The sequence below is a fragment of the Macaca fascicularis genome, chromosome 10 (assembly GCF_037993035.2).
Source record: "Macaca fascicularis isolate 582-1 chromosome 10, T2T-MFA8v1.1".
In the NCBI taxonomy this organism is placed as follows: Eukaryota; Metazoa; Chordata; class Mammalia; order Primates; family Cercopithecidae; genus Macaca; species Macaca fascicularis.
This window is the reverse complement of record NC_088384.1, coordinates 10214512-10234144: the sequence shown is the minus strand read 5'-3', so window position 1 is coordinate 10234144 and position 19633 is coordinate 10214512. Positions and strand designations below refer to the sequence as shown.

Here is a 19633-nt window from a genome sequence, read left to right as displayed (position 1 = left end):
AACCCGGGAGGCGGAGCTCGCAGTGAGCCGAGATCCCACCACTGCACTCCAGCCTGGGCGACAGAGTGAGACTCCGTCTCAGAAAAAAAGAAAAATAAATAAATTAGCTGGACGTGGTGATGCATGCCTGTAATCTCAGCTACTCAGGAGGCTGAGGCAGGAGAATCGCTTGAACCCAGGAGGCAGAGGTTGCAGTGAGCCGAGATTGTGCCACTGCACTCCAGCCTGGGCGACAGAGTGAGACTCCGTCTCAGAAAAAAAGAAAAATAAATAAATTAGCTGGACGTGGTGATGCATGCCTGTAATCTCAGCTACTCAGGAGGCTGAGGCAGGAGAATCGCTTGAACCCAGGAGGCAGAGGTTGCAGTGAGCCGAGATTGTGCCACTGCACTCCAGCCTGGGCAACAAGAGGAAACTGTCTCAAAAAAAAAAAAAAAAAGAAAGAAAAAAAAACAACCCCATAAGGTAAAGCCCGCCCCAACTCCATTTGACATAAAAGGAAAAGGAGGCCTGAAAAGGTAAAACAATCGAGGCATCAGATTCAGAAAATGACTGAGGTTCAGTTAGAGTGGCAGCGAGAGCTTGAATTTTCGAATCAGACCTATCATCCTGTCCCTACCACCACCGAAAGTCCTTCAAATCTCTTGCTTTCCAGGCCTGGTCAGCTACCCAACTTCTTTTTCCTTCTCAACCCCCCACAAAATTATTTTATTTATTTTTTGAGATGAAGTCTCCCTCTGTGGCCCAGGCTTGAGTGCAGTGGTGCGATCTCGGCTCCCTGCAACCTCCCACTTCCCAGGATTCTCCTGCCTCAGCTTCCCCAGTAGCTGGGATTACAGGCGCCAGCCACCATGCCCGTCTAATTATTTCTGTACTTACAACAGTGTCGGGGTTTCGCCGTGGGCCAGGCTGGTCTCGAACTCCTGACCGCAGGTGATCCGCCCGTCTCGGCCTCCCAAAGCGCCGGGATTACAGGCGTGAGTCACCAAGCCCAGCCTCAACAAAATTCTGATTGCATCAGCTTGACAACTTTTAGCTGGCTGTGGGTGTTTGGATCATGTGTCTACCCCCTGAACCAAGGGCTATCACTATACCACCCCCCAACCCCTCCTGCTAGATGGGCTGGGCCACTGCAGGGATGCTGGATAAACAAGCCAAGCTCTGCCTTCCGGGAGTAAACCGGGGAGTCTAATGTTGCTTGGGTTTGCAGCGGAGTCTGATTTGTACTATAAAGGGGTACAAAGTTCTGAGCGCTGTTTGGGAGCAGCTTTACATTTATGTACCGCTCGACATATTACATTTTTACAGATTCCTGCAGAACTTCCGGGGAGGATTTATATTTTAAGAGAGGAGGTGGTTCTCCCACAAAACGTGGGATCGGTACCTGGTGTCAAGGTTGTTTTTGTTTTCTAGGTAAAAGAAGGGAGAGTCCTAGAAAGGAAAAGAATTTCCCATCTGTTTGGGACTGTAGAGATTATCTAGCCCAATCTCTTAATTTTATGGCCGAGGAAACAAGTTAAAGTGAAGCAACCGGACTTTCCCAAGGTCATAAACTAGTAAGTGGGAGGGCGGAAGCATGTACCCGGGCTGTGGCTCAGGACAGAGCCTCAGGGATGCTCCCTCCACGCTAGTGTTTATCTGGATGCGTGGGCAACCCGACACCCCGCTCTGGGGCGGCCAACCCTGCTCGGGCCATCCCTACGACTCGGCAGGTCGCGGTCCTCGGTCCTGCCCTCAGGCGACCTCTGGGTCGCGTGGGAGCCGAAGTGCGGGCTGGGCTCTGCGTCCCTGCCCCGCGACCCTGGGCAGAGTCCCCAGAACAGAAAGGCCTGTCCTTCCCTTCCCCTCCCGCCCCGCCGCAGCCCCGCACGTGCGGCGCCTCGTGCACCTCCCTGGGCCCCGCCCCCGCCCTCCATTGGCTGTTCCCGCGCCTTCCTCCTCTGCCCCCACCCCACGCGACCAGACTCGGCTGCGGCTCCACGTGACCCACGGGGGGCGGTCACGCAGCGCGAGCAGTAGCTCGGATAGGTCCCCTTGGCCGGCCAGGCCGCTCCGAGCCCCGCCCCTCTTCGGTGGCGCGTCTGGAAGGTTGCAAGTCGGGGACAAGAGGGAGAGGCTGCGGTGGTTGCGGAGGGCAGGGGTTATGAAGAGGGCGGTGAAGGGGGAACACTCGTAGGAGGGGGGAACACTGGTAGGAGGGAAGGGACCGCGCCGAGGAAGGCCCACGACAAAGACTCCAGCAGGCTCCAATCAGGGGACACAGGGGCGGCGGGGGCGGGGCCTCCGCGGGGGTCCTCACCTGGCCCTGCACGTGTCTAGCTTATCCCGGCCGTCCGACCAATCAGGACCCGAGGAACTGCGCCTGCCCCTCTAGCAGGCTGGGCCAATCCAGAGCCACGATCCGGGGAAGCTGGTCTGGCCTCATGAATAATTAATATGCCAGAGCCGGTCCGCAGGCGGGGTAGCGATGGAGGGAGGCGGGGGCGCCGTTGGGCGCCTGCGCAGTAGCTGCCCGTGTCGGCAGCTGCAGCGGGTCGCACAGCTCCGGCCCATCTCGGGGGGCGGGCGGGGGAGGCGAGGGGCGCGAGCCGAGTCCGGGCACGATGTCCGACGCGGGCGGCGGAAAGAAGCCGCCTGTGGACCCGCAGGCAGGACCCGGTCCGGGGCCGGGGCGCGCAGCTGGGGAAAGGGGCCTGTCGGGGTCCTTCCCCCTGGTCCTGAAGAAGCTGATGGAGAACCCCCCGCGCGAGGCGCGCCTCGGTGAGGGCGGGGGGGGGGTGGTCCGCGCGGGCCTGGGGGCGGGGCTTATACAGGGGCGGGGCCTCGTGTGGGCGGGGCCGGGGAGGCTGGGGGTCAGGGAACAGTGGTCCAGCAGTCCAGCGGAGGGGGATGGGGCCCGGATGACAAGGAGCTTGGAGGACGAGGCCACGGGGCTGGGGACAGAGGGTCAGGGGCGAGCTGAGACGGTGGGTCTGGCGGGAGAGAATGGTGGGGCGGTTTGAGGAGGCGGAAGGGGATCGGGAGCAGTCACTTAAATGACGCTCCGGGGCCCCTCCCCCGGAGCCACCTGCATCGGAGTCACTTGGGATGCCTGTTTAAAATGCCGGTTTCTGCACCCCACCCAGTCTGCGGTCACCGGGACAGGGGTCTTGCATTTTAAGGAGCACCCCACCGCACCCCTATTATTTTCTAAGTACACCAAAGTTTAGGAAGCGCAGGTCTACGGTAGCGGACTGTCATCGTACCTTACCCCTCCCGGGGGGACCTGGCTTCCTCCCTGGGTGTGAGTAGCCGCAGCTGCTAGGTCCACGCGGGAGCCATTCTGTTGAGGGGCTTCTGCTGAGCGGGTGGGGGAGGGGTGTGGGCGAGGAGTGCGGGGCGCCTTGGGAGGGGAGTTTTGGGCCAGGCAGGGAAAGGATGAGGGTCAAATGAGGCCACTGAGGCCCTTCGCCTGGTTGGTTGTGGCTGACCTTAGACTCTGGGGCCATGGCGGCAGGACTGAGCTTCATCTTTTTGCCTAGGCCACAAACATCCCTGGGGCATATGTGGAAAGCAGGTCTGGCCTTGTTTTTCACCCTGGGAGATGGGGTACAGGGAGCAGCAGGAGGGCCGCCTGTGGTGGGGATGTGGGTGCACTGAGGTATACTTTGAGTGTGAGACCTTTGCATTTCTAAGAGCCATCAGTAATTCAGGATTTGGGAAAGGGATAGGCCTTCGAGAGTTATCTGGCCTGGGGAATGGATTTTCCTTTTCAAAATGCCGTTTCTCTTCCTTTCCTGGGTGTGTTCTGAGGCTCCCATCCCTGTGGCTGTCACTGTTGAGTTATAAATAGCTTCAGCACATCAGGTGAGGCCAGCCTCTCTCCTCCTGCTTTGGGACCTCATGTGCACAAACCCTTTTGTTTGTTTTTGAGACCATGCTTTGTTCCAAATCTGAGGCTGAGACAAGCTGCGGTGACAGGTGCACACATCTGACAGTTTCTTGTTTGAGATTACCAGGTAATAACCATCCATAACAAGAATTCTGCCCGATATTCGCAGACTGCTGGCAAAGCACGCTGACATCATCTTATTTCATTAACGGTCCTAGAGGGTATTCTCCCCACTTCCCAGATGAAGAAAATTGAGGCTCAGGGAGGTGAGGGTGCTTCCTCAAGGTCACACAGCTAGACCTTTGACATTCAGTTTGGTGCTCTTTCTTCTGTATCACGCTGGCAGCCACTGTTGCATGACCTGAGTGATGGAGTAAGTCTTTTATCTCTTACAATTTAAAATTCCACTTTACAAAAACAGTGATTTAAAGTATCCTTAATTGTTTAGGCCAGGCAAAACCTGGAACTTACTGTTGCCTGTCCTTAGTATGGCTGCTTTTCTATCTCCTGCCTTCTCCTGCCTCCTTTGATCCCAAATGACCCCACCTGATATGGGTCACAGTCATTTCTGAACAGAGTGAGGAGACCAGCTCTCAGGGGAGGAGAGCAGGAAGGCCATCTGGCCCACCCAGCCCACCAAGGCTTGACTTTCTTACTTCCCAGTTGGCTTTAAACCAAAGCCTGGTATAGAAAGCAGTTGCAGGAATTCAGGTTAATTTGTATTAGAAAGCCATGACCAAGTTGTTTGTCAAAACCTCTACCTTCTTAACTCACTGGGTGTGTTCATTTGTGTTGGACCAACAAGCTACTATTTGGTCTGGGAGTCTGTGCGTGACTGGTTTATTTCCAACTTAATCATATTTGATTTCTCCTTTTCACTTATAAATCCAGAGTTCAAAATTGTCTCCCTCAATTTTGAAAACCCATCATGAGCTTGTCATGATTTTATTTCCCACTTCCCTGATTAGCCTCCCTGTCACTTTGATTTCCTTCCAACCTTGTCACATTGCTCTCTTGTCTTTTTCAAATTGCTCCCTCTTGGATATCTATACATGTAACTTTGTGACTGAGACAATTAGGCAGATCCAGTCCCCATTAATTGATTAGTTTTGCTTTGGATAGGAACAGTCTTTCTTCTTCAGCTCCACCCCTCTCCTTCCTCCCAGAAAACCTGCTTTCAGTCTTTTCTGCTTATTCAGGGATAAAGGTCTCTTGAAATGGTTGCTTTGAAAAGGGTCCTGAAAAGACAGCTCCAGGCCCTTTCTAATAACCTGAATCTGTTTGCAAATCCAATATTTTACATATATTTTTCTATAGTCCACCGTCTGCCTACCCTTTGGTGGACCCTTGAGATCTAGAAATAAATCAGTTCATACCCACAATGAGCCCACAGTAACAATGATGCCTGCAGTATGCCAGGAACACTGTAAAGACACTTTTTTTTGGTCTTTTGAGGTGGACTTTGGCTCTCGTCCAGGCTGGAGTGTAGTGGTACAGTTTCGGCTCACTGCAAACCTCTGCCTCCCGGGTTCAAGCGATTCTCCTGCCTCAGCCTCCCAAGTAGCTGGGATTACAGGCATGCACTACTGTGCCTGGCTGATTTTTTGTATTTTTAGTAGAGACGGGGTTTCACCATGTTGTTCAGACTGGTCTCAAACTCCTGACCTCAGGTGATTGGCCCGCATCGAACTCCCAAAGTGCTAGGATTATAAGCTTGAGCCACCGCGCATGGCTGTAAAGACACATTCCAGTGGTATCTCTGGCTAGGCGCAGTGGCTCACGCCTGTAATCCCAGCAGTTTGGGAGGTCGAGGCGGGCGGATCACCTGAGGTTGGGAGTTCGAGACCAGCCTGACCAACATGGAGAAACCCCATCTCTCTACTAAAGCAAAATTAGCCAGGCGTGGTAGCGCTTGCCTGTAATCTCAGCTACTTGGGAGGCTGAGGAAGCAGAATCACTTGAACCCGGGAGGCAAAGGTTGTGGTGAGCCGAGACCGCGCCATTGCACTCCAGCCTGGACAACAAGAACGAAACTCTGTCTCAAAAAAAAAAAGTTATCTGTAATCGTCACCGAAGAAACAGCTTTATCCTTATGTACAGTGGAGGACACCAAGACTCAGAGAGGTTAAGTAATGTGGCTAAGGTCACACATCAAACAGCGAGTGGCAAAGCTGGTACTCCTCCCTGGGCTGGGTTGCTGTGGAGAAGCATAACTGGAGGGAACAGGACAGGGGAACACAAAAGTTCTTGGCCTGAAGATCTCGGCCCTTTGTAAGCTAAAGTATCCGGAAAGGTCAGAGACTCCATTTCCCTCCTTGTAGTCTCTCTCCTGCAGATGCTAATCCTACAGCCTATTCTGTTTTTGTTTTTGTTTTTTTGTGATGGAGTTTCGGTCTTTGTGGCCCAGGCTTGGGGGTGCGGTGGCGTGATCTTGGCTCACTGCAACCTCTGCCTCCCAGGTTCAAGCGGTTCTCCTGTCTCAGCCTGGCCAACATGGTGAAACCCCATCTCTACTAAAATGCAAAAAATAGCTGGGCATGGTGGCACATGCCTGTAATCCCAGCTACTCGGGAGGCTGAGGCACGAGAATCGCTTGAACCGGGAGGTGGAGGTTGCAGTGAGCCAAAATTGGGCCACTGCACTCCAGCCTGGGTGACGAGCAAAACACTGTCTCAAAAAAATATAAAATAAAATAAATAATGAATTAACCCTATGAGCACTTAAGGTCTCAGAGCATGTGGTGAGCCTTCTGGGAAGGCCATGCATGGATGAGGATGGGATGCCATGTCTAAAGGAAAATAGCCGGGCCTGGTTCAAGTGTGAGATTTTAACTGGAGAATAGAGTGGGCTCTTGAAATGCATGGATTGGAATCGGGGCTCTGAGAAAGATGGGCCAGGTCTGTGAGACTCACTGCCCACTTCCTGGGATTGAGTTAATCTGTTGTGTGGTATTTCATCGCAGATTTTGTTTCTGCAGATAAGGAAAAGGGGAAGGAAAAGCTGGAGGAGGACGAGGCCGCAGCCGCCAGCACCATGGCCGTCTCAGCCTCCCTCATGCCACCCATCTGGGACAAGACCATCCCATATGACGGCGAATCTTTCCACCTGGAGTACATGGACCTGGACGAGTTCCTGCTGGAGAATGGCATCCCCGCCAGCCCCACCCACCTGGCCCACAACCTGCTGCTGCCTGTAGCAGAGTTAGAAGGGAAGGAGTCTGCCAGCTCTTCCACAGCGTCCCCACCATCCTCTTCCACTGCCATCTTTCAGCCCTCTGAAACCGTGTCCAGCACAGGTTGGTGAAAGGCCATCGGGCAGGGCCACCTGTCCCATCCAAGGAAGTCCATTTCCCACTGAGGGCTGCTTGTGTCCATGTACCCAGTGAGTCCCTTCTCTGAGGGGAGGTCCTGGTGGGGCTGCAGTGTGGAGAAACTCTTCACTCCCCACCCTTCTGCACGGTTCCCTAAGACTGGAGATAAAAACAGTGGCCATGTCTTCGGCAGTTGGAACCTTTTTGTTGGTTGGTGTGCTGCAAACAGTCAGGACGGGACCTTCTAGGCCAAAGCATTACAGGATAGAAATCCCATTCATTCTGCATTTCCTCCATGCTGCCCTTTTTTTTTTGAGACGGAGTCTCGCTTTGTTGCCCAGGCTGGAGTGCAGTGCCTTAATCTTGGCTCACTACCACCTCCGTCTCCTGGGTTCAAGCAATTCTCTGCCTCAGCCTCCCAAGTAGCTGGGATTATAGGCACCAGCCACCACGCCTGGCTAATTTTTGTATTTTTAGTAGAGACGAGGTTTCACCATGTTGGCCAGTCTGGTCTTGAACTCCTAACCTCTGGTGATCTGCCTGCCTCAGCCTCCCAAAGTGCTGGGATTATAGGCATAAGCTACCATGCCTAGCATTAATTTTTGTATTTTTAGTAGAGATGGGGTTTTGCCATATTTGTCAGGCTGGTCTTGGCTCACTGCAACCTTCACCTCCTGGATTGAAGCGATTTTTATTTTTAGTAGAGACGGGATTTCGCCATATTTGTCAGACTGGTCTCAAACTCTTGACCTCAGGTGATCGACCACCTTGGCCTCCCAAAGTGGGGAATGCTTTCTTTGTGCCAGGGCATAAGCAGTATTCAAGTCCTACAATTACCTACTAGCCTGGGAAACAGAGTGAGATGCCATCTCAAAAAAAAAAAAGAAAGAAAGCATTCCTACCACCTGGCCAGGACAAACATCATCTTCAGAGTCTGTCCTTACTCCTCCTCCTTTTTACATTTTACCTCTGGGGGTTTGTTTTCATGCCCCTTGGACATGAACATACCAAAGGAGACATGACTCCTGTTTTGGGGGCTCTGCAAAGCTTTCTCCAGGCTCCGAGGCATACAGGCTGATAGCTCCTGCCATCCGGTATGTCACCGCAGGAATCCACACCCAATAAATTCTCACACTGTATTTTTTTTCTTTTTATTATGGAAATTTTTCCAAAGAAATATAAAAGAGATGACTATAATGAACCTCTATGTAACCATCATCCAGCTTCAACAATTCTCAACTCAGAAGCAGTTATTTGCAATCAAATTATAAGTATTTCAATGTGTATCTAAAATATAAGGGTTCTTTTAAAAAGACGTAAGGAAAATACTAGTTCTACATCTAAAGTTGACAATAAATCCATCAACATTCAGATTCCCAAAGTTGTCTCATAAACAGTATTTTACAGGCTGGGCGTGATGGCTCACGCCTGTAATCCCAGCTCTTTGGAAGGCCAAGATGGGCAGATCACGAGGTCAGGAGATCGAGACCATCCTGGCTAACACGGTGAAACCCCATCTCTACTAAAAATACAAAAAAATTAGCTGGGCGTGGTGGCGGGTGCTTGTAGTCACAGCTATTTGGGAGGCTGAGGCAGGAGAATGGTGTGAACCCAGGAGGCGGAGCTTGCAGCAAGCCGAGATCGCGCCACTGTACTCCAGCCTGGGCGACAGAGCAAGACTCCGTCTCGAGAAAACAAAAACAAAAAAACATGGTATTTTACAGTTTATTTGTTTGAGTCAGGATCCAGACAAGGCCTATACATTGCATTTGGTTGATATGTCTTTTCAGTATATCTATAGGCTCTCTTCTTTTTTAATTTTTTCCCCCAATTTGTTAATAAACCAAATCATTTGTCCTGTAGAGTTTCGCATGTGCTGGCTTTTGCTGGCTGTATTTTTTTTTTTTTTTTTGGAAACGGCGTCTCGCTGTGTCTCCCAGGCTGGAGTGCTGTGGCGTGTTCTCAACTCACTGCAACCTCTCCCTCCCAGGTTCAAGCAATTCTCCTGCCTTACCCTCCTGAGTAGTTGAGATTACAGGCACGCACCACCATGCCCAGCTAATTTTTGTATTTTTTTAGTAGAGATGGGGTTTCACCATGTTGGCCAGGCTGGTCTTCAATGCCTGATCTAAGTAATCCACCTGCCTCAGCCTCCCAAAGTGCTGGGGTTACAGGCATGAGCCACTGCGCTCCGCCCTTTTTTTTTTTTTTTTTTGGAAATGGAGTCTCGCTCTATCACCCAGGCTGGAATGCAGTGGTGCGATCTTAGCTCACTGCCATCTCCGCCTCCTGGATTCAAGTGATTCTCCTGCCTCAGCATCCTGAAAATTAGCTGCACACTGACCACCATGCCCAGCTAATTTTTGTATTTTTAGTAGAGACGAGGTTTCACCAAGTTGGCCATGCTGGCCTTGAACTCCTAACCTCAAGTGACCTGCCCCTTCGGCCTCCCAAAGTGCTGGGATTACAGGTGTGAGCCACTGTGCCCGGCCTGTAGTTGAACTTTCTATAAATAGAGTTACATAATATGTCCTCCCTTTTGTTTTTAACTATTATAAGCTAATTACATTTATACGTACTTACACTTATAACTTTCTATAGCTAGCTTTATAGTACAAATATAAATTATGTAGGCATCAGAATCTCTTTACACTGACAAAATAGTTTTACAGAACAAATTTATGAAATATTCTTGACAGACAAAAATCACAATACAAATGAAGTAAGATTTATATTGAAGAATTGTACACATGGTAGAAATGAAAGGAGACGTCTGGGCACAGTGGCTCAGGCCTGTAATCCCAGCACTTTGGGAGGCCAAGGTGGGTAGGTCACCTGAGGTCGGGAGTTTGAGACCAGCCTGGCCAATATGGTGAAACCCCGTCTCTACTACAAATACAAAAAATTAGCCAGGCGTGGTGGCACACACCTGTAATCCCAGCTACTTAGGAGGCTGAGGCAGGAGAATCACTTGAACCCAGGAGATGGAGGTTGCAGTGAGCCGAGATCATGCCATGTTCCAGCCTGGGCAACAGAGCGAAACTCTGTCTTAAAAAAAAGAAATGAAAGTAGAATTCCTCCTTTTAATTTTTCAATTCCTCTATAGAAACAAACCATCAGGCCACGCGCGGTGGCTCACGCCTGTAATCCCAGCACTTTGGGAGGCCAAGGCAGGCAGATCACAAGGTCACGAGATCAAGACCGTCCTGGCTAACACGGTGAAACCCTGTCTCTACTAAAAATACAAAAAAATTAGCTGGGCGTGGTGGCAGGGGCCTGTATCCCTAGCTATTTGGGAGGCTGAGGCAGGAGAATGGCATGAACCCGGAAGGCAGAGCTTGCAGTGAGCCAAGATTGCGCCACTGCACTCCAACCTGGGAAACAAAGCAAGACTCCGTCTCAAAAAAAAAAAGAAAAAGAAAAAAGACATCAATAGTATATATATAATATATTTTTTATTTAGAGACAGGGTCTCACTGTTGCCCAGACTGGCCAACAGTGCAGTAGTGTGATCATAGCTCACTATCATTTCAAACTCCTGGGCTCAGGCAATCCTCCCACCTCAGCCTCCTGAGTAACTAAGACTAAGGCATGCACCACCACACCACCTAATTTTTTTTTTTTTTTTTTTTTTTTTGAGACGGAGTCTTGCTCTGTCACCCAGGCTGGAGTGCAGTGGCCGGATCTCAGCTCACTGCAAGCTCCGCCTCCCGGGTTTACGCCATTCTCCTGCCTCAGCCTCCCGAGTAGCTGGGACTACAGGCGCCCGCCACCTCGCCCGGCTAGTTTTTTGTATTTTTTAGTAGAGACGGGGTTTCACCGTGTTAGCCGGGATCGTCTCTCGATCTCCTGACCTCGTGATCCGCCCATCTCGGCCTCCCAAAGTGCTGGGATTACAGGCTTGAGCCACCGCGCCTGGCCTTTTTTTTTTTTTTGAGACAGAATCTCACTCTGTCAGCCAGGCTAGAGTGCAGCAGCAGGATTTCGGCTCGCTGCAAGCTCCACCTCCCGGGTTCACACCATTCTCCTGCCTCAGCCTCCCGAGTAGCTGGGACTACAGGCGCCCACCACCACGCCCGGCTAATTTTTTGAATTTTTACTAGAAATGGAGTTTCACTGTGTTAGCCAGGATGGTCTTGATCTCCTGACCTCGTGATTCACCCACCTCAGCCTCTCAAACTCCTAGGATTATAGGCGTGAGCCCGGCCCCCACCACCTAATATAAAAAAATTTTTTTGGGCCAGACACAGTGGCTCACGCCTGTAATCCCAGCACGTTGGGAGGCTGAGGCAGGCGCACATCATGAAATGAAGAGATTGAGACCGGCCAGGTGTGGTGGAGAATGGCTAGGTCATTGGACGTGCGTATGTTCAGCTTGTGTAGACCCTGCCAAATAGTGTACAAAGTAGTGGAGGCAGGTGAATCATGAGGTCAGGAGATCGAAACCATCCTGGCCAACATAGTGAAACCCCGTCTCTACTAAAAATACAAAAATTAGCCAGGCGTGCTGGTGGGCGCCAGTAGTCCCATCTACTTGGGAGGCTGAGGCAGGAGAATAGCTTGAACCCAGGAGACTGTGGTTGCAGTTAGCTGAGATCATACCACTGCACTCCACCCTGGGAGACAGAGTAAGACTCCTGAAAAAAAAAAAAGGACTAAATGACTAGATGGCACAGTGACAGACATGTCTCAGGGACTCAGAAGTGGAACCCAGGCCTACGCGGTCACTCACGCTTGTGCCAGCATTTTGGGAGGCCAAGGCGGGTGGATCACTTGAGCTCAACAGTTCAAGAGCAGCCTGGCCAACATGGCGAAACCTTGTCTCTGCTAAAAATACAAAAACTAGGCAAGTGTGGTGGCTCATGTCTGTTGTCTCTGCTACTCGCAAGGCTGAGTCAGGGGAATCACTTGAACCGGGGAAGTGGAGGCTGCAGTGAGCCAAGATTGTATCACCGCACTCTATCCTGAGCGACAGAGCAAGACTCAGTCTCAAAAAAAAAACAAAGTGGAACCTGGCCAGGTGCAGTGGCTCACACCTGTAATCCCAGCACTTTCAGAGGCAGAGGCAGGAAGATCATTTGAGCCCTGGAGTTTGAGACCAACCCTGGCAACATAGTGAGACCCTGTCTCTACAAAATAAAAAAAAAAATTAGCCAGGCATGTTGTTGTGCACCCGCGGTCCCAGCTAATCAGGAGGCTAAGGCAAGATGATCACTCTAGCCCAGGAGGTCAAGGCTGCAGTGAGCCATGTTCACACCACGGTACTCCAGTCTAGGTGACAGAGTGAGACCCTGTCTCAAAAAAAAAAAAAAAATTGGAACCCATTTCCGTTCTTCAGTCTGTGTCCCTGGAGAGATGCAGCTGTTTCTCATTAGTGGAGATCTTGAAATCACAGAAGTTAAGGGAATATAAAAATTTAATGTTTTAGGCCAGGCGCGGTGGCTCACGCCTATAATCCCAGCACTTTGGGAGGCTGAGGCGGGCAGATCAGGAGATCAGAAGATCCATACCATCCTGACTAACACGCTGAAACGCCGTCTCTACTGAAAATACAAAAAAAAATAGCCAGGCTCGGCCGGGCTCGGTGGCTCAAGCCTGTAATCCCAGCACTTTGGGAGGCCGAGACCGGTGGATCACGAGGTCAGGAGATCGAGAGACGATCCCGGCTAACACGGTGAAACCCCGTCTCTACTAAAAAATACAAAAAACTAGCCGGGCGAGGTGGCGGGCGCCTGTAGTCCCAGCTACTCCGGAGGCTGAGGCAGGAGAATGGCGTAAACCCGGGAGGCGGAGCTTGCAGTGAGCTGAGATCCGGCCACTGCACTCCAGCCCGGGGACAGAGCGAGACTCCGTCTCAAAAAAAAAAAAAAAAAAAAAAAAAAAAAAAGCCAGGCTTGGTGGTGGGCGCCTGTGGTGGCAGACGCCTGTAGTCCCAGCTACTTGGGAGGCTGAGGCAGGAGAATGGCATGAACCCGGGAGGCGGAGCTTGCAGTGAGCCGAGGTCGCACCACTGCACTCCAGCCTGGGCGACAGAGTGAGACTCAGTCTCAAAAAAGGAAAAAAAATTTATGTTTTGCTTAACATTTCTGGAGGGGGTGGAAACAATTGGAAAACCCTGTTTTTTTCAGGGGCTTCTGTTTCCTTTTGAGCGTTCTGTTCCTGAAGGAAAGAATTCTTTGAATGTTTGTGTTGTGGAATTGAACCATGTGCCAGTCTGGCTTAGGGGTTGGTACTGTTGGGGTTTTCTTCTCCCCAAGCAGCAGTGGCTTATGCAGCCTTGAGGTTCAAGCAGGTCTCTGGCTGTGTGGCGTGGGTCTTCTCTGTCCAGTGGGCTGCTTCAGGAGCGAGCACCTGTCTCTGTGTCTTTCAGAATCTTCCCTGGAGAAGGAGAGGGAGACTCCCAGTCCCATTGACCCCAACTGTGTGGAGGTGGATGTGAACTTCAATCCAGACCCCGCTGACCTGGTGCTCTCCAGTGTGCCAGGCGGGGAGCTCTTCAACCCTCGGAAGCACAAGTTTGCTGAGGAGGACCTGAAGCCCCAGCCCATGATCAAAAAGGCCAAGAAGGTCTTTGTCCCTGATGAGCAGAAGGTAACCTGTTATTCCTTATAAGTAAAGATGCAACATTGGTTCAAGAGCCTAGGGGCTATGGCTTCTCGAATTTGATTTTATCTGGAGAGCCTTCCCTCCTTGTGACACCATTTGGAAAGACATAAGTTCAGTGTTTAAAGCCATGTCTTGCAGCGGTTTGGTAGAAAGAAAAGGAGTCATGTGGCATTTGGCCCCAGTGTGACTCCCTGTAGTTTCTCTCTCCTTCCCCGGGCCATTGGCTGTGTTGATGTTCCTGCCTCCCTGGCTGTAGCCCAGCCACTGGGCAAGAGCTCACTAGGCCACAGGAACTGGGGTTGAAAAAGTCCTTGCTTTGAAAGACAAAGGATTGCTTGTATGTTGCCATCCCCAGGGATGAGCAAGCTGGTGGTGCTGTTAGGAACTGGTGGAAAGAAGGAATTTTGCAGTTTTCCATCCTTTCCTATGAAAAACTTACAGCAAGGATTTTTCATCCAAATCCTTGGAGTCAGGCAGACCTGGGTTCAAACTCCATGTTGCCATCTGTGGCCTAGCTGTGCCTCAAGTTCCTCATCTGTAAAATGGGAACAACTGAACCTGCCTCCCGGGGAAGTTTCTGAGACTTTAATAATGATGTGATGATCGTGGTAAATATTTAGATGGTACTCACTGTAGGCCAGGCACTGATTTTTGTTTCGTTTGGTTTGGTTTGGTTTTTGAGACAGAGTCTCACTCTGTCACCCAGGCTGGAGTGCAGTGGCGTGATCTCAGCTCACTGCAACTTCCACCTCCCGGGTTCAACTGATTCTTGTGCCTCACCCTCCTGAGTAGCTGAGGTTACAGACACGCACCACCATGCCCAGCTAATTTTTGTATTTTTAGTAGAGATGGGGCTTCATCATATTGACCAGGCTGGTCTTGAACTCCCAACCTCAAGTGATCCACCTGCCTCGGCCTCCCAAAGTGCTGGGATTACAGGAGTGAGCCACCACGCCTAGCCTGTTATTTCTCATTGTAAAGATAAGGGACCTGTGATATTGAGGGGTTAAAGTACTTGCAGTTTCACTGCTAGTAATCTTGGAGAGCCAAGATCTCAACTCGGGGAACTAGGCCCTTACCTACAACCAAAATGCCTAAGTGAGGCAAGGGTGTGGATAGTGCAGTGCTTTGTGCTGGAGCAGCAGGTACCAGGCCTCCAGGAGATGGGTCTCCTTCTCTTCACCATGTAACCTACCAAATAACTTTTGTTTCTCATCCTGCCCCCGAGGAAAGGGCAGTCCCCTCGATGTGCCCTGGTTTGTGCTGCTCCCTCCCTGGTATCCCCGCTTTAGTTGTGGCCACACCAGATGAGTTAGGGGGATCCAGGTGGTGGGAGTGGAAAAATCGGGTTCTTTCGTGGGGAAAGACAAGAGACTCACAGAGGGCACTCCCACACAGGATGAAAAGTACTGGACAAGACGCAAGAAGAACAACGTGGCAGCTAAACGGTCGCGGGATGCCCGGCGCCTGAAAGAGAATCAGATCACCATCCGGGCGGCCTTCCTGGAGAAGGAGAACACAGCCCTGCGGACGGAGGTGGCCGAGCTACGCAAGGAAGTGGGCAAGTGCAAGACCATCGTGTCCAAGTATGAGACCAAATACGGGCCCTTGTAACCCGTGCCCCCCGCCCGGGCAGGGCACTGCCTGCACCTCAGACCTCTGCCTGGGGGCTCCCTGAAACCCCTCACACGCGTGGAGACTTATGACTCGTCGTGGGCGCATGGCGGCGCACCTGCTGCAGGAGCGGCCACGTCTCAGCTTCATTATACCACGGCCCGCGCACGTGGCGACGTCCCTGGGGGGCCAGTCTCCTCACTGGTGGGGAACGCAAGAGAATGCATAGACGGGTGACTCGGCCTTAGTTTCTATTCTTGGATGTCCCAGTTGAATCGGAAGGGGACCTCTGGAGTACACACCTCTCTTTCCCAGGCACTCAGGGTCCCTGGACTCTCTCTCAGTCTCCAGTCTGGGCTGCCGAGGGCTATCTCTGCAGAATGAGTTGTGATCATTGTCACCCTATGTCTTCTCAGGTAGCAGGGTGCATTTCCACTCAAGGTGTGTCTGTCACGCACCTCATCCTCCCCAGACAGTCTGAGTAATATCTGTTCCCATCTTCCTTGGAGGCAGAAGGACACACCAACTCCTCCGTCAGTGTTGCATGGGTGGCAGGCTGCAGGAGTGAGGTCTCTGCACAGCCTGGGATGGGGCTTGAGGCTGGCGCCTGCAGCAGAAGTGCACCCAGCCTTTCTCAGCTCCTGCACCCCTTTTCCCTTATGGCTCTGAGGCCATTGGCTCTCTGCATTTCATTGGCTGTGGAGGAGAGACTCCCAGGATGACTGCTCTCTGAGCCCTGAGTGCCAGGGCCGAGGGAGGCCTTTTCATTTCCTTTCCAGGCTACTCAGAGGCCACCTTCTGAAGCTTGTTTGTCCCACTACACCAGGCCTCTGGGCCTGCTGTTTCTTTCCACCCAGTGTCCAGTCTTGGACCATAGATTTAAAAGGAAAACCCCTCTTATCTAGGAGGCTTTAACTTCCTGGACCCCAGGATTCACCTTCCTAGTGGTGTTTAGAAAATGCCTCCATAGCCCCCTTCCACCATGGGCACGAGAACTGTGGTGTGTTTCTTGAGAAGCTCCCTTTTTTTCTTGCTCTGCTCACCAGTGTGGCCTGGGCTAGAGTGCACTCTCCCTGGGGGCATCGAGGGCCTCGCAATTCTTGCTTCAGGATCCCTCCCATGCGAGCTGCTTGGAGGGTGTCAGCAGGGCAAGACACCTAGTCTAGAGTCACCAAGGTCACAGTGCCACTTTTACAGGATAGCAGGCTGTTAGGATGTTTACACAGGCCTGGGGTCCCCTCAGTCTTAGTCCCAGGAGACGGGGGCCACTCGTGAGGCTGGCCATGCTGTGGCTTCTCACAGCTGTGGCCTCCCCTGCCTCACAACGACTCCTTTCTCTTGTGTGGCTGGACTTGCCCTTTTGCTGTGCTCAGAAGATTCACCGAGGAAATTCATGGAAGCCTCTGCTCATTTGGGTCACTGGGGCACCCCTGAGATGGGTGTGTTTATTTGCTCAGGGTGGGCAGCCTGTGGTGAAGAGGAGACAAGAGGCGATGGGCATGCTTTGCCCTCCGTAACACTGGCTTTATTTACCGTGGTGGTTCAGAGTCCCGGGCCCCGACTTCTAAAGACTTTTCATAACAGGTGTTAAGACCAAGGCGTGGACCTCACCCCAGGGGAATGCCACGGCCCTTCGGGGACCTCATACCCACCTCTCCGGGGGACTTGACAAGGGGCTCTGAGGCCAAGGGAGGTCACTCCTCTCGCCAGGCCCCTGACTTTTACTTTGTGGTTCTCTAAAAACCATGTACACACTTTCACTCTATTGTAACCACACAGGGCAGGCGCATCCAGCATGTCAGTGTCCTGCCCCGGGCAGCTCTCCCTCCCGGGCACGCTCCCTCTGGCCTGGTGGATCACCAAGAGGGCGGTTCTCATTTTGTTATTAGTGGAAGAGCCTCGAGCTTAAAAGCTCTTCATTTTCTTTGCCGGAAAGTATATGGTTTGTGTTTTTGCAGTTTTATTTTTTTAAGGATGGACACTAAATCTCTGGTGTCCATGTTCCGAGCCCAGTGGCTGGGATGGTGGCTCGATGTCTCTCCTCTTTATCCCGCCCTCTGCCTGTTTGGTGCCCTCCCTTCTTTCCCCCAGGCAGTGGGTATCGGGTTCTTTCCCAAAGTGCTTACTTGGAAAGAGTACGGCTGCTGGACTCTTTTCGAAATGCCCCTCTGAGTCAGGAGCCTGGTGGGGACAAGATGGAGGATGTCCACAGAGGCTGACCTGTGGGGGAAAAGAAGTGCTCAGGTAAGGCTGTCTCCTCTCCTGTCCTAAAAATCCATGCTTGCAGGAGAGGGTTGGTGCCTGCTCAGTTTCTCTCGAGGGAATGGGAGTCTCTTGGCTCCCTCCTGGGCCTTCTGCTTCTTGGAGGCCGACCGCTGGACACTGAGGCTCCTGTGCTTGGATCTTTGACATCTGTAAATCACTGGAGGCTAGAGAAGCTGACTTTACCTTGGCTTTCCGTGGGTTCCGATGGGCTTGGAAGTACCATCTAATTCCTAAGCATCCTGTCTAAAGCTTTGTGGCACCCTCAGCGCAACCTCAGAACAGACAAATCATGAATGAGCTGGAACTTTGCAGGAATATTCATATTATAAATGTCTCATGTGATGGAGGAACATGTGCATTTAGAGAGAGGGAGAGTTTTCAAGGTTTACGGCAACTTTGTGGAGGACTTGGGTAACTCTTACCCTTGGTCAAAGGAAGAGGTTTGCCTGTCTGGCTTCTGAGGTTGGAGGGGGCACTTAGCAGTGAACCTTAAGTCTGGGTACATGTAACCCTGCTGAGAGGGGCTGTGCAGGCCGCTCCTGCGGTCCTCTGGCCTGAGGCAGGGCGGCAGGCATGCAAGCCAGTGGGGGAAAACCCCTCTGAAGCTGGGCAGCCCTCTACCTGGGCCCCGGGAGCCGTGCTCCTTGGAACGCAAAGGGCCGAGGAGCATCTGGTTTTCATGGCAAAGCTCTACCCCAGAGCTCCTTTAACATCTGCTAATTAAGTGCAATAAATTTTTCTAGAAAATGGCAAAGATGACTTCCAGGTGGATATTGCTCTCTTACGGTGTTGGGGATGCCAGAACACCACTTGGTTTTATTTTTCTAAGTGCATGTGATGTGATAGAGTGTGTGGGGCTCTGTGTCCTTCCCTGGGAGCTGGCATTCCAGCGGGCCCCTCTCTTCTTTATCTTTGTTGGGGGAAGGAGGCAAGAGAAAAATCCCTTCTTCCCAGCCAGAGAGGGCAGAAGCAGACCGTAGCCCATTGGCCTTATGTGCGTGTGTGCGTGCGAGTGTGTCACTGCTGGTGGGCCGGAGTGATGTGGTGGGAGGGAAGCCGGGAATGTATCCTTTTCAGACAAAATTAAATATTTTGAAATGAGAATGTTGGGACTGTCTTTTCTGTCCTTCCCCGCACCCCCAATCTCGAGTTTCCTCTCTTGACTGTTGGCCTAGGAGTCAAGCTGGAAAACTATCTCATTAGAATCCACCCCAGACACCCCTTTCATCATAGTCCAGACACTCTTAGCATCTGACCCCAACCACTCTGCCTCAGTTTCCTCATCTATCAGATGGAAGTGATTCTTGCCCTGCTTATATTGAGGAGGGACAGATACCAGACCAAAAGCAGTTGGAACAGATAAAAGTGCTAAACAACTAGAAGGCAGACAGGGAGCTGCTTATGACAAGTGTTCTCAAATAGAGAATGCGTGATGGCAGCTCTGTAAAGAAAAGAAAGGGCCAGGCGCAGTGGCTCATGCCTGTAATCCCAGCACTTTGGGAGGCCAAGGCGGGCGAACCACAAGGTCAAGAGTTCAAGACCAGCCTGGCCAATATGGTGAAACCCCATCTCTACTAAAAATACAAAAAAATTAGCCAGGCATGGTGGCAGACACCTGTAATCCCAGTTACTCAGGAGGCTGAGGCAGGAGAATCACTTGAACCCGGGATGTAGAGGTTGCAGTGAGCCGAGACCATGCCACTGCACTCCAGCCTGGGCAACAGAGCGAGACTGTCTCAAAAAAAAAGAAAGGCAGGCACGGTAGTTCACACCAGTAATCCAAGCACTTTGGGAGGCCAAGGAAGGCAGATCACTTGAGGTCAGGAGTTTGAGTCCAGCCCGGCCAACATGGTGAATCCCTGTCTCTACTAAAAATATAAAAATTAGCTGGGCATGGTGGTGCAGGCCTGTAATCCCAGCCACTTGGGAGGCAGAAGCTGGAGAATTGCTTGAACCTGGGAGGTGGA

At 51.7% G+C, this 19633-nt stretch overlaps 1 protein-coding gene across 2 annotated transcripts in view; it reads left to right on the top strand.

The window, feature by feature from the left end:
• The window catches only part of TEF (TEF transcription factor, PAR bZIP family member), a 29484-nt gene extending 10714 nt beyond the window's left edge, over window positions 1-18770 (top strand). The window contains exons 1-4 of one of the 2 annotated variants that reach the window (XM_005567156.4): window positions 2502-2760; window positions 6849-7166; window positions 13552-13772; window positions 15186-18770. In XM_005567156.4, the coding sequence (XP_005567213.1) occupies window positions 2604-2760; window positions 6849-7166; window positions 13552-13772; window positions 15186-15401 (912 nt within the window). In that variant the 5' untranslated portion in view covers window positions 2502-2603 and the 3' untranslated portion in view covers window positions 15402-18770. Of the gene's footprint in view, window positions 1-2501; window positions 2761-6848; window positions 7167-13551; window positions 13773-15185 lie in introns of those variants that run through there. The other variant, XM_005567158.4, reaches the window with a different exon arrangement.
• Window positions 18771-19633: the final 863 nt, after the last annotated feature.